The sequence below is a fragment of the Oncorhynchus mykiss genome, chromosome 7, assembly GCF_057628025.1.
Source record: "Oncorhynchus mykiss isolate SJ-2025 chromosome 7, ASM5762802v1, whole genome shotgun sequence".
NCBI classification, from domain to species: Eukaryota; Metazoa; Chordata; class Actinopteri; order Salmoniformes; family Salmonidae; genus Oncorhynchus; species Oncorhynchus mykiss.
Window position 1 is genome coordinate 6,341,995 of NC_143028.1, and position 15,453 is coordinate 6,357,447.

At 43.6% G+C, this 15,453-nt stretch overlaps 1 protein-coding gene across 3 annotated transcripts in view; it reads right to left on the minus strand.

The window, feature by feature from the left end:
- LOC110528724 (histone deacetylase 4) overlaps positions 1 to 15,453 on the minus strand; it is a 75,118-nt gene that overhangs the window by 59,401 nt on the left and 264 nt on the right. For all 3 annotated transcript variants that reach the window (XM_036982554.2, XM_036982553.2, XM_090240012.1), the window contains exon 2: positions 13,873 to 14,255. In XM_036982554.2, coding sequence (XP_036838449.1) covers positions 13,873 to 13,894 — 22 coding nt within the window. In that variant the 5' untranslated portion in view covers positions 13,895 to 14,255. The remainder of the gene's footprint in view (positions 1 to 13,872; positions 14,256 to 15,453) is intronic.

Genomic DNA, 15,453 nt, shown 5'->3' on the forward strand with positions numbered 1-15,453 from the left:
TCTAACTAGACCAACTGGTAGTACTGTAGTCTAACTAGACCAACTGGTAGTACTGTAGTCTAACTAGACCAAACTGGTAGTACTGTAGTCTAACTAGACCAACTGGTAGTACTGTAGTCTAACTAGACCAAACTGGTAGTACTGTAGTCTAACTAGACCAAACTGGTAGTACTGTAGTCTCTAACCAGACCAAACTGGTAGTACTGTAGTCTAACTAGACCAACTGGTAGTACTGTAGTCTCTAACTAGACCAACTGTTAGTACCGTAGTCTAACTAGATCAACTGGTAGTACCGTAGTCTAACTAGACCAACTGGTAGTACTGTAGTCTAACTAGACCAACTGGTAGTACTGTAGTCTAACTAGACCAACTGGTAGTACTGTAGTCTAACTAGACCAACGGGTTAGTACTGCAGTCTAACTAGACCAACGGGTTAGTACCGTAGTCTAACTAGACCAACTGGTAGTACCGTAGTCTAACTAGACAAACGGGTTAGTACCGTAGTCTCTAACTAGACCAAACGGGTTAGTACCGTAGTCTCTAACTAGACCAAACTGGTAGTACTGTAGTCTAACTAGACCAACTGGTAGTACCGTAGTCTAACTAGACCAAACTGTTAGTACCGTAGTCTAACTAGACCAAACTGTTAGTACTGCAGTCTAACTAGACCAACGGGTTAGTACTGCAGTCTAACTAGACCAACGGGTAAGTACCGTAGTCTAACTAGACCAAACTGGTAGTACTGTAGTCTAACTAGACCAAACTGGTAGTACTGTAGTCTAACTAGACCAACTGGTAGTACTGTAGTCTCTAACTAGACCAACGGGTTAGTACCGTAGTCTAACTAGACCAAACTGGTAGTACTGTAGTCTAACTAGACCAAACTGGTAGTACTGTAGTCTAACTAGACCAACTGGTAGTACTGTAGTCTCTAACTAGACCAACGGGTTAGTACCGTAGTCTAACTAGACCAAACTGGTAGTACTGTAGTCTAACTAGACCAACGGGTTAGTACCGTAGTCTAACTAGACCAAACTGGTAGTACCGTAGTCTAACTAGACCAACTGGTAGTACTGTAGTCTAACTAGACCAAACTGGTAGTACTGTAGTCTAACTAGACCAAACTGGTAGTACTGCAGTCTAACTAGACCAAACTGGTAGTACTGCAGTCTAACTAGACCAAACTGGTAGTACTGTAGTCTAACTAGACCAACAGGTTAGTACTGTAGTCTAACTAGACCAACGGGTTAGTACCGTAGTCTAACTAGAACAAACTGGTAGTACTGTAGTCTAACTAGACCAACGGGTTAGTACCGTAGTCTAACTAGACCAAACTGGTAGTACCGTAGTCCAACTAGACCAAACTGGTAGTACTGTAGTCTAACTAGACCAACTGGTAGTACTGTAGTCTAACTAGACCAACTGGTAGTACTGTAGTCTAACTAGACCAACGGGTTAGTACTGTAGTCTAACTAGACCAACGGGTTAGTACCGTAGTCTCTAACTAGACCAAACTGGTAGTACTGTAGTCTAACTAGACCAAACTGGTAGTACTGTAGTCTAACTAGACCAACGGGTTAGTACCGTAGTCGCTAACTAGACCAAACTGGTAGTACTGTAGTCTAACTAGACCAAACTGGTAGTACTGTAGTCTAACTAGACCAACGGGTTAGTACCGTAGTCTCTAACTAGACCAAACTGGTAGTACTGTAGTCTAACTAGACCAAACTGGTAGTACTGTAGTCTAACTAGACCAAACTGGTAGTACTGCAGTCTAACTAGACCAAACTGGTAGTACTGCAGTCTAACTAGACCAAACTGGTAGTACTGCAGTCTAACTAGACCAAACTGGTAGTACTGTAGTCTAACTAGACCAAACTGGTAGTACTGCAGTCTAACTAGACCAAACTGGTAGTACTGTAGTCTAACTAGACCAACAGGTTAGTACTGTAGTCTAACTAGACCAACGGGTTAGTACCGTAGTCTAACTAGACCAAACTGGTAGTACTGTAGTCTAACTAGACCAACGGGTTAGTACCGTAGTCTAACTTGACCAAACTGGTAGTACCGTAGTCTAACTAGACAAACTGGTAGTACTGTAGTCTAACTAGACCAACTGGTAGTACTGTAGTCTAACTAGACCAACTGGTAGTACTGTAGTCTAACTAGACCAACGGGTTAGTACTGCAGTCTAACTAGACCAAACTGGTAGTACTGCAGTCTAACTAGACCAACGGGTTAGTACCGTAGTCTAACTAGACCAAACTGGTAGTACTGTAGTCTAACTAGACCAAACTGGTAGTACCGTAGTCTAACTAGACCAACGGGTTAGTACCGTAGTCTAACTAGACCAACGGGTTAGTACCGTAGTCTAACTAGACCAACTGGTAGTACCGTAGTCTAACTAGACCAACTGGTAGTACCGTAGTCTAACTAGACCAACGGGTTAGTACCGTAGTCTAACTAGACCAAACTGGTAGTACTGCAGTCTAACTAGACCAACGGGTTAGTACCGTAGTCTAACTAGACCAACTGGTAGTACCGTAGTCTAACTAGACCAAACTGGTAGTACTAAAGTCTAACTAGACCAACGGGTTAGTACCGTAGTCTAACTAGACCAACTGGTAGTACCGTAGTCTAACTAGACCAACGGGTTAGTACCGTAGTCTAACTAGACCAAACTGGTAGTACTGCAGTCTAACTAGACCAACGGGTTAGTACCGTAGTCTAACTAGACCAAACTGGTAGTACTGTAGTCTAACTAGACCAACTGGTAGTACTGCAGTCTAACTAGACCAACTGGTAGTACTGCAGTCTAACTAGACCAACGGGTAGTACTGTAGTCTAACTAGACCAACTGGTAGTACTGTAGTCTAACTAGACCAACTGGTAGTACCGTAGTCTAACTAGACCAAACTGGTAGTACTGTAGTCTAACTAGACCAACTGGTAGTACTGCAGTCTAACTAGACCAACGGGTTAGTACCGTAGTCTAACTAGACCAACTGGTAGTACCGTAGTCTAACTAGACAAAACTGGTAGTACTGCAGTCTAACTACACCAACGGGTTAGTACCGTAGTCTAACTAGACCAACTGGTAGTACCGTAGTCTAACTAGACCAAACTGGTAGTACTGTAGTCTAACTAGACCAACTGGTAGTACTGTAGTCTAACTAGACCAACTGGTAGTACTGTAGTCTAACTAGACCAACGGGTTAGTACTGTAGTCTAACTAGACCAACGGGTTAGTACCGTAGTCTCTAACTAGACCAAACTGGTAGTACTGTAGTCTAACTAGACCAAACTGGTAGTACTGTAGTCTAACTAGACCAACGGGTTAGTACCGTAGTCTCTAACTAGACCAAACTGGTAGTACTGTAGTCTAACTAGACCAAACTGGTAGTACTGTAGTCTAACTAGACCAACGGGTTAGTACTGTAGTCTAACTAGACCAACGGGTTAGTACCGTAGTCTAACTAGACCAAACTGGTAGTACCGTAGTCTCTAACTAGACCAACTGGTAGTACTGTAGTCTAACTAGACCAACTGGTAGTACTGTAGTCTAACTAGACCAACTGGTAGTACTGTAGTCTAACTAGACCAAACTGTTAGTACCGTAGTCTCTAACTAGACCAACTGGTAGTACTGTAGTCTAACTAGACCAACGGGTTAGTACTGCAGTCTAACTAGACCAACGGGTTAGTACCGTAGTCTAACTAGACCAAACTGGTAGTACTGCAGTCTAACTAGACCAACTGGTAGTACCGTAGTCTCTAACTAGACCAACTGGTAGTACCGTAGTCTAACTAGACCAAACTGGTAGTACCGTAGTCTAACTAGACCAAACTGGTAGTACTGTAGTTTCTAACTAGACCAAACTGGTAGTACCGTAGTTTCTAACTAGACCAAACTGGTAGTACCGTAGTTTCTAACTAGACCAAACTGTTAGTACCGTAGTCTCTAACTAGACCAAACTGGTAGTACCGTAGTCTCTAACTAGACCAAACTGTTAGTACCGTAGTCTCTAACTAGACCAAACTGTTAGTACCGTAGTCTAACTAGACCAAACTGTTAGTACCGTAGTCTCTAACTAGACCAAACTGTTAGTACCGTAGTCTCTAACTAGACCAAACTGTTAGTACCGTAGTCTCTAACTAGACCAAACTGTTAGTACCGTAGTCTCTAACTAGACCAAACTGTTAGTACCGTAGTCTAACTAGACCAAACTGTTAGTACCGTAGTCTCTAACTAGACCAAACTGTTAGTACCGTAGTCTCTAACTAGACCAAACTGTTAGTACCGTAGTCTAACTAGACCAAACTGGTAGTACCGTAGTCTCTAACTAGACCAAACTGGTAGTACCGTAGTTTCTAACTAGACCAAACTGTTAGTACCGTAGTCTCTAACTAGACCAAACTGGTAGTACCGTAGTCTAACTAGACCAAACTGTTAGTACCGTAGTCTCTAACTAGACCAAACTGTTAGTACCGTAGTCTCTAACTAGACCAAACTGTTAGTACCGTAGTCTAACTAGACCAAACTGGTAGTACCGTAGTCTCTAACTAGACCAAACTGTTAGTACCGTAGTCTATAACTAGACCAAACTGTTAGTACCGTAGTCTCTAACTAGACCAAACTGTTAGTACCGTAGTCTAACTAGACCAAACTGGTAGTACCGTAGTCTCTAACTAGACCAAACTGTTAGTACCGTAGTCTCTAACTAGACCAAACTGTTAGTACCGTAGTCTCTAACTAGACCAAACTGTTAGTACCGTAGTCTCTAACTAGACCAAACTGTTAGTACCGTAGTCTAACTAGACCAAACTGTTAGTACCGTAGTCTCTAACTAGACCAAACTGTTAGTACCGTAGTCTCTAACTAGACCAAACTGTTAGTACCGTAGTCTAACTAGACCAAACTGGTAGTACCGTAGTCTCTAACTAGACCAAACTGTTAGTACCGTAGTCTCTAACTAGACCAAACTGTTAGTACCGTAGTCTCTAACTAGACCAAACTGTTAGTACCGTAGTCTCTAACTAGACCAAACTGTTAGTACCGTAGTCTCTAACTAGACCAAACTGTTAGTACCGTAGTCTCTAACTAGACCAAACTGTTAGTACCGTAGTCTAACTAGACCAAACTGTTAGTACCGTAGTCTCTAACTAGACCAAACTGTTAGTACCGTAGTCTCTAACTAGACCAAACTGTTAGTACCGTAGTCTAACTAGACCAAACTGGTAGTACCGTAGTCTCTAACTAGACCAAACTGGTAGTACCGTAGTTTCTAACTAGACCAAACTGTTAGTACCGTAGTCTCTAACTAGACCAAACTGGTAGTACTGTAGTCTAACTAGACCAAACTGTTAGTACCGTAGTCTCTAACTAGACCAAACTGTTAGTACCGTAGTCTCTAACTAGACCAAACTGTTAGTACCGTAGTCTAACTAGACCAAACTGGTAGTACTGTAGTCTCTAACTAGACCAAACTGTTAGTACCGTAGTCTCTAACTAGACCAAACTGTTAGTACCGTAGTCTCTAACTAGACCAAACTGTTAGTACCGTAGTCTAACTAGACCAAACTGGTAGTACCGTAGTCTCTAACTAGACCAAACTGTTAGTACCGTAGTCTCTAACTAGACCAAACTGTTAGTACCGTAGTCTCTAACTAGACCAAACTGTTAGTACCGTAGTCTCTAACTAGACCAAACTGTTAGTACCGTAGTCTCTAACTAGACCAAACTGTTAGTACCGTAGTCTCTAACTAGACCAAACTGTTAGTACCGTAGTCTAACTAGACCAAACTGGTAGTACCGTAGTCTCTAGACCAAACTGGTAGTACCGTAGTCTCTAACTAGACCAAACTGGTAGTACCGTAGTCTCTAACTAGACCAACTGTTAGTACCGTAGTCTCTAACTAGACCAAACTGTTAGTACCGTAGTCTCTAACTAGACCAAACTGGTAGTACCGTAGTCTAACTAGACCAAACTGGTAGTACCGTAGTCTCTAACTAGACCAAACTGTTAGTACCGTAGTCTCTAACTAGACCAAACTGGTAGTACTGTAGTCTAACTAGACCAAACTGTTAGTACCGTAGTCTCTAACTAGACCAAACTGTTAGTACCGTAGTCTCTAACTAGACCAAACTGTTAGTACCGTAGTCTAACTAGACCAAACTGGTAGTACTGTAGTCTCTAACTAGACCAAACTGTTAGTACCGTAGTCTCTAACTAGACCAAACTGTTAGTACCGTAGTCTCTAACTAGACCAAACTGTTAGTACCGTAGTCTAACTAGACCAAACTGGTAGTACCGTAGTCTCTAACTAGACCAAACTGTTAGTACCGTAGTCTCTAACTAGACCAAACTGTTAGTACCGTAGTCTCTAACTAGACCAAACTGTTAGTACCGTAGTCTCTAACTAGACCAAACTGTTAGTACCGTAGTCTCTAACTAGACCAAACTGTTAGTACCGTAGTCTAACTAGACCAAACTGTTAGTACCGTAGTCTAACTAGACCAAACTGTTAGTACCGTAGTCTCTAACTAGACCAAACTGTTAGTACCGTAGTCTCTAACTAGACCAAACTGTTAGTACCGTAGTCTAACTAGACCAAACTGGTAGTACCGTAGTCTCTAACTAGACCAAACTGTTAGTACCGTAGTCTCTAACTAGACCAAACTGTTAGTACCGTAGTCTAACTAGACCAAACTGTTAGTACCGTAGTCTCTAACTAGACCAAACTGTTAGTACCGTAGTCTCTAACTAGACCAAACTGTTAGTACCGTAGTCTCTAACTAGACCAAACTGTTAGTACCGTAGTCTCTAACTAGACCAAACTGTTAGTACCGTAGTCTAACTAGACCAAACTGTTAGTACCGTAGTCTCTAACTAGACCAAACTGTTAGTACCGTAGTCTAACTAGACCAAACTGGTAGTACCGTAGTCTCTAACTAGACCAAACTGGTAGTACCGTAGTTTCTAACTAGACCAAACTGTTAGTACCGTAGTCTCTAACTAGACCAAACTGGTAGTACTGTAGTCTAACTAGACCAAACTGTTAGTACCGTAGTCTCTAACTAGACCAAACTGTTAGTACCGTAGTCTCTAACTAGACCAAACTGTTAGTACCGTAGTCTAACTAGACCAAACTGGTAGTACTGTAGTCTCTAACTAGACCAAACTGTTAGTACCGTAGTCTCTAACTAGACCAAACTGTTAGTACCGTAGTCTAACTAGACCAAACTGGTAGTACCGTAGTCTCTAACTAGACCAAACTGTTAGTACCGTAGTCTCTAACTAGACCAAACTGTTAGTACCGTAGTCTCTAACTAGACCAAACTGTTAGTACCGTAGTCTCTAACTAGACCAAACTGTTAGTACCGTAGTCTAACTAGACCAAACTGTTAGTACCGTAGTCTCTAACTAGACCAAACTGTTAGTACCGTAGTCTCTAACTAGACCAAACTGTTAGTACCGTAGTCTAACTAGACCAAACTGGTAGTACCGTAGTCTCTAACTAGACCAAACTGGTAGTACCGTAGTCTCTAACTAGACCAAACTGGTAGTACCGTAGTCTCTAACTAGACCAACTGTTAGTACCGTAGTCTCTAACTAGACCAAACTGTTAGTACCGTAGTCTCTAACTAGACCAAACTGGTAGTACCGTAGTCTCTAACTAGACCAAACTGGTAGTACCGTAGTCTCTAACTAGATCAGTAACATTGTTCAATCTTAAGCACACAATGTTTTACATACAGCAGTTATTAAAAGACCAAAGAGTTTGATCTGTTCGCTATACTGGTATCATCACAGCCCCAGTCCTCATGTACCCATTCACAGTCCACGTTCATGCACTCCACACTCATTAGTAAATCACTCTCTCTCACACACACAGAGTCAGGAAGGATGCTCCTGTCTCATTACACTGGTTGCACTTCCCCTCCCCGCTGTGTGTACCATGGAGAGATCACACACAGAGGAACAATACCATCAACCAGACAGGCCTCTCCTTAGCAGACACTTCCTCTAGGGCCATCCCATTCACTTCCTGGGGTCAGCATCTGACGTCATAGCAACATGCCCACAATCAGTGACCCCTGACTTCTGGGGCAGGCTCTGACGTCCTGTCATAAAGAGAGACCCGTTCTGTGAACAGATGCGACCTTTAGGTTCCCGTTCACACTGGGAGGAAGAGCAGAGAAACATTGGGACGGTAATGAGTGGAGGAGTAGGCATGTATCTCTGTTTCCCAGCATCGCAGAAGCCATTTGACATGGCATAGCATGGTTAGATAACATGTGACCTATATCCAATGCATATGAATGATTTAAGGAAAATGGGCAATATTAATTGAGGAGAAAAGTGAACAGATGTCATTGAAAAGTGTGGCCTTGGAAGACTGGCTCTAACTCTACACGCTAGGCTTGGTTTGAAAAGACCAACTTTGGTTTGACAATCAGAGAAGGGAAGTTTCCTAGTAAATAAGCCCATCGTTAACTTCACACTTCCAGAACCACCAGAACTCAAGAGGCACGAGCCTTGCAATGCCACTAAGAACCTCCTAGCTTCATGTCAGCCTGGTTTATAAGAGGAACCCGACAATGAACAACGAAAACATCAATAAAAAAGTAAGCACTTCAACCAATCGCGCATCCATCCATCCATCCATCCATCCATCCATCCATCCAGCCATCCAGCCATCCAGCCATCCAGCCATCCATCCATTCCACTCACATCCCAGACTTTAACTTGATATCGTCGTCGTCCTCCTCCCCTTGCCTGTCCCAAACAATGACAGGCCGTGTCAAAAGCCAGAATAGGTTTGCTTTCGTCTGTGTAAACTGTAATTGCGGCTGGCAGTACACCCTGTATCCAGTTTCTCTCTGTGTGGAGTTAGGGACATAAAGGCCTCGGGCGGCTCGGACACACAAAGAGACTCTTTCCTCTCATTATCTCCTTTCCCCCGCCACTGTCTCTAGCCTAATGCCAATTAAAAACAGAGCTGAGGAACAGGCAGAGGGACAAGGCCCCAGTATGGAGCCCATAGTGGGGTGTTTAAGGGGGACGGGACACTCAGTGGAGCCTTACTCTGGACAGTCAGGTTGGATGGTAGGGTTCAGGGCGGTTTCCCCCAGGCAGGACATAACCCCTGGTCCTGGATGTGTTGGGCTGGGGGAGGCTAGAGTGGACCAGGCCAAAGCAGGCCTAAGCCAATTCATGGTGAGGGAGAGGACAATCTGTCAGGCTGGAAGGTCTGTCAGAAGTTATTGTCAATGGTCATTGGGTGCAATGAGGACATTTGGCAAGAGAAACTGAAGATGCGCATTTTGACAGAAAAAAATCTGGTTGGACACTTACCAGTACGTACAAATGCACACAATGTAACAATGGTTCAGTTTCTGAGATGCTGGCCCAGCCATTCCTCAGTTACATCCCAGACTATACCACCTGTCTGAGTACAGCAGGGCCCTCTGTCTGTCCCAACCCACACCCCTCTCCTGGGACTGAATGACCTCACCCAACCACATAACCCTGTCAACAGTGTAACATGTTTATGTTATTCTACATATACATATTCTCTGTCTTCACCCGTCTCTAGGGCAGACAAGGTGCCATCAGCACTAGACATCCATCAACACACCTGGGCTCACACTGATAAGAGATGTGTGTCTACAGGGGTTTGACAGAGAGAGAACCATCTCTCCTCTACGGTCCATGCTATTGAAAGCTGTTGAGTTGCATTGACAACAGTTGCTAACAGAAGAGGAGTGTTTCTGTCATGTAGCCTTGTGTTCAGTGTTCTTGTTGTTCCATTTATAGGTCTGCTCTGCAACACATGGCAGCAGCCACTGACAACTGCTCCATCATGCAGAAAATACACACACACACAAAGAAACCAGCAACAATGGTTGTTTGTTCACCATGCATTCACTCATGTGTGTTGCTATAAATAGCCCATGGATAAGTGAATGGCTCTCATGTGCAAAGTGGGAGTGATTTTAACCCCTTCACACTATCCAATCCAACTAGAGATGAAAGGGTTAAACCACACACACTATCCAATCCAACTGGAGATGAAGGGGTTAAACCACACACACACTATCCAATCCAACTAGAGATGAAAGGGTTAAACCACACACACTATCCAATCCAACTAGAGGTGAAGGGGTTAAACCACACACACTATCCAATCCAACTAGAGGTGAAGGGGTTAAACCACACACACTATCCAATCCAACTAGAGGCGAAGGGACACTATCCAATCCAACTAGAGATGAAAGGGTTAAACCACACACACTATCCAATCCAACTAGAGGTGAAGGGGTTAAACCACACACACTATCCAATCCAACTAGAGATGAAGGGGTTAAATCACACACACTATCCAATACAACTAGAGGTGAAGGGGTTAAACCACACACTATCCAATACAATTAGAGATGAAGGGGTTAAACCACACACTATCCAATACAATTAGAGATGAAGGGGTTAAACCACACACTATCCAATACAACTAGAGATGAAGGGGTTAAACCACACACTATCCAATACAACTAGAGATGAAGGGGTTAAACCACACACTATCCAATACAATTAGAGATGAAGGGGTTAAACCACACACTATCCAATACAACTAGAGATGAAGGGGTTAAACCACACACTATCCAATACAATTAGAGGTGAAGGGGTTAAACCACACACTATCCAATACAACTAGAGGTGAAGGGGTTAAACCACACACTATCCAATCCAACTAGAGGTGAAGGGGTTAATTAGCCCCTTCACCTCTAGTTGGATTGGATAATGGACGGAGAGGGGATGACAGGGGGGTAAGGAGACAAAAACAGTGTTTCGCTGTCACACATGCACACTCGCTCTCGTGAACACACACAAGCTCACATTTAGACACACACAGTCAGTCTACTAGTTTCACCACTTATTCTCTGAGGAAGAAGATAACATGAAGATCAAACCCTCTGTAGTCTAGACCAGTCTACTCTGATCTGAAGCAGTAAGCCACAACCAGGTGTGCTGCTGTTCACCATATGCCTCATATCAGTGAGCCTATCAGCACCTTAAAGTTGTATAATACTAGAAACCATTTCCTCTTCGAACCCACATCAACAGGAGCCTTGTACTGGAGGACAAGGAGTAGCATGTTAAGTTCACTGGTTCAACCACATAAAAACCCCATAGAAACAGAGATAGGAGAGAATTGAATTACAGTAGGTTAAAGTCCTTTGTCAACGTGAATACACTGGACCAGCTTCACTTATCATCTGCTGGGCCAAAGATGTATTGGCTCAAAAAACGACATCTTTCCCAGGAAAAGATCAAGCTCAAAAAAAGCCACCGCCCAATCACTTACCGACCGTGCCTCTGCTCTGAATGGAACAGTGTGTGTGTCATGACTCAGTGCCGGGCCAGCTCTAGCTATGGTAAACATGTTTGCGGTGGTTCCAGGAAACCCTTAGAATCACTGAGTGGGATAACGTAAAACCTTGCCGACTAGAGCCCACTGCTATCATTTCCCAACACTATCAATGTGCTGCTTCCTACTCTGCTGAAATATTAAGCCTATTTATGAGGCCCGGTGGGATACTCGTTCAATATCTCTTCACGACCGCAAAAACAACGTTAGTCTGTGTGCTTAGACATTACGTTCAGTAGATGGTTAAGCAATCTCTGCACTGCAGGCATCCAACTGTTCTACGAGGAAGCTCTAAAACCTAGGAACAACACAGGATGTAAGGGCTAGGGCAGGGGTATAACTCGGTACCAGATTAGAGGGAAACCATGACAATATGCAGTGGAACTAGCGTCGAGGTCCAGAGTTGAGTTTGAAAGGCTCAGGGCCTATGTTTTCTGAATGCGAGTGCATGCTTGCTTTGTGTATGACGAGTATTCTGAATTTTGTCAAAGTAAATCACTGGAAGAAGACAAACATCTCTGATATGTTCTTCCTAACAAATGGAAGAATGGAGGAAGAGAAAACTAAATGGGACAGCTACAGAGCTAAGGGAGTTACACACCCACACAGTGCTGTGATTGTGAGCAAGCAGGTCTCTTATCTACCACAGCTAAACTGACAGGCACTGCACAGGGCAGCCCGAGCAGTCACTGCATCGCCATGGGAACTGATAAGCGTGCCCGTCTGACCAGTGACCACAACCACAGAGGGGCCACCGCCGAGGATCATGGGAAAACCACAGGGGCGTGACGGAGAAGACTGACAGGTCCTGGCAGAGAACCACTGGGCTGTTTTTTATGTGGGATAACTGCAGCAACAGTCTAAAATACTTGGTAAACCCACTGTTTACACTAGGCCTGCAGATCCATTTCAGAGGCCTGCAGATCCATTTCAGAGGCCTGCAGATCCATTTCAGAGGCCTGCACGCTAACCAAGGTTGCCAGGTGCACGGTGCCAGGTGCACGGTGTTTCCTCAGACACATTGGTGCAGCTGGCTTCCGGGTTGGATGCGCGCTGTGTTAAGAAGCAGTGCGGCTTGGTTGGGTTGTGTATCGGAGGACGCATGACTTTCAACCTTAGTCTCTCCCGAGCCCGTACAGGAGTTGTAGCGATGAGACAAGATAGTAGCTACTAAACAATTGGATACCACGAAATTGGGGAGAAAAAACAACAACAACAACAAAAAAAATGTTAAAGCCGCTGGAAGTAAGCTGATGATAACTCATAATGCCATGCAGATAAAGTGAAAGAAGAAAGGAGATAGAGAAAAAGAAAGGGTTGGTATCACACCATACTCACAGAGAAAAGGATGGAGAATCTCCAACAAGCATTAGGCTGGATTTAAAACTCTAAGTGTTGAGGCTAACTAATCCAGGCATCAACTAACGATGTAATGTGCTTACTTTGGCTTGGCTTCAGCTCGGCTGGGGAGTGGGGACTACCTAGTATGGTGTAGGTCTACCTCGAGGTTTCTCACAACACAATCCTATATGGCACCCTATTCCCTATATAGTGACTGTCAAAAGCTAGTGCACTAGGCCTATCTAAGGAATTGGGTGCCACTTAGAACGCAGGCCAGTATGTATTCAGGTCAAATTTAAACATCATGGCCGCCACATGAATTAAGTCCAACTAACAAGACTCTTGAAATAAAATGGCCGATATCATAATCATAATACTCCAGGTACTGTAAGCCTGCTTTGGGCTTCCAGATGTGGTATAGGTGTGATTCCTGTATGAAACATTATGGAGTCTTAAAAGGAAGCCTGGGTAATGCAAAAATTTCATAAATATGCCAACTTTGATTAATTATTTCTCAATTATGCTTTTATATACAATATGCTTTTATATACAAATGTCAAATATATGCCATCAATCCTTCCTCCAAAGGACCATCCTATGAATACAATTTTTAGAAAATCATGATATTTTATTGTCCTGGTATTGTCAGGAATCATTCATAAGATATACTTTATGGCTGGAAGGGTTACCGCTGAGCCTTTGCAGGGGCACTCCAGTTGTTACCTGGGCGATGATATTTATAGTGCACACATCACCCAGTGTGTTAGGTAAACACGGCCAATCGCACCATCCACAACAGTAGAGACCTTTAGTTAGCCTACCTCTTTGTCATGGATGCAATTTGACGAACACAGGCGGAACAGTAGGACACTTCACAGCATCATACTGTATATTCAATCATGTGCACAAATGACATTATCTACAGGACAAGCCAAAGAAACAGAAAAGAACCAAAAATATTATTTTGAGTCAGTCCATGTCATGGTTTGTTATTGACTTGAATAAGATATGACAGGGAGGTATTCTGAGATGGTACAGCTATACAAAGCAATCATTAGGCCTACGTGAGACGGATCCAGTGAGCATGGTAAAGGGCTTACCTTGGTGACTGTGTGATGTCATTGTTGACAGGATGGTCCTTGGAGAATCCACAGTGAAGTTGTAAAATATACGGCCTGGAGAGGAGGACGGGATAGGTGGAGTGTGTGTGGGTGGGTCGGGGGGGTTATAGTGTGTTTGTGTGTGTGTGTGTGTGTGTGTGTGTGTGTGTGTGTAGGGAATGGGGCTGGTCTGATGTGTACCAAGATCAGGGCCACAGTACTCCTCAGCAGGAAACACAATCACCCACAGGTCTCTTCACTGATCAGCAACAGGAAACACAACCACCCACAAGTGTCTTCACTGGTCAGCAACAGGAAACAGTCCACCTTACAGCCTACTGTTCAGGTAATCCAATCAGAGACACCCGCTCACTTGTACCAGCCTTTAAAAAAAAACACACAAAAAAGAGAGAGAGAATGACGCATTAGCAACATAAATCTGAGCTGGATTCAGAAACAATCATTCATTCTGAATCCCCCTACACTAACACAACATTAAGTGTACAGATGGAATGATTACCCACAACAAACACAGACTACTAGACCACCCATCATGTGTAGGGCTAAGCTAATGGCCTGGAGGTAGGATGTATGTTGAGAGAGGTAGGGTGGGGGGTTGTGGTAAGGGCTTCTCAAGAGAGTGGAGCTGCGGGACAAACCTCCAAAAGTCGGTCACAGCTGGCACACATTCACGCTTTGTGATGGAAAGGGGTTTGTGTGCGTGTCTGTGTAGAGGAGGGGGTAAACCCCTGGGGCACAATTCCCCTGCACTCTCTCTCTCTATGGGCTTTGCTTGGTGTGTGTGTCCACGCTTGTCTGGCCCCATTGTCCCCAAACTGGTTGTGTGATACAGGGTGACAGATTTGCAGAGAGAGTCCCTCTAGCTCAGAGAAAGAGACCCAGGGCGTATAGCTCTAGGACCAATCTACAATATAATATTGTTACTCATCTTCAGTACCTGGTAGATTTTTTACACGCTACATACACATCTACACATTCTTTAATGATGTATACATTTGGCATGAATGTAAAAAAAACTGCTTTCTGATGAATAAATAAAACGTAGGCATACTAAAATAATCAGTAGGATGTTGTACTAAAACACAAAAGCTAAAATGCACTCCATCTTTCGCTCTCTGACCACAATTTCACCAGCACGCCCCCCATTCACAAAAAAAGGTTGACGCATACAGCTACTTCACCACCGCCCATTGACAGACACAGCTGACTTTCCCAGTCATTTCTCCTTTAACATTGCGTAACATTACGATCTAGAACGGCAAAAAAAATGCTGATACACTATCCCTAGCAACATGTATGTGTAGCACTATCCACCGCCATGTTCTAAAAATAGAACACAGGAACAAATCAAGGCACGTCAGAGACTATGCGTTGCTAAAAATTTCGCGCGCCAGATACGCATTTCGCGATCTAACATACATATTCTTCCGCACGCAGCACGTCGGACAATAATAATAAGCACTCTTTCTATATCCAACATATTGTGCTAATTCAATTTATATTTTGTATGAATAAGTCTATTATTAGCGCGAGCAGCTCAACTGGAAACTTCAGGCAGCA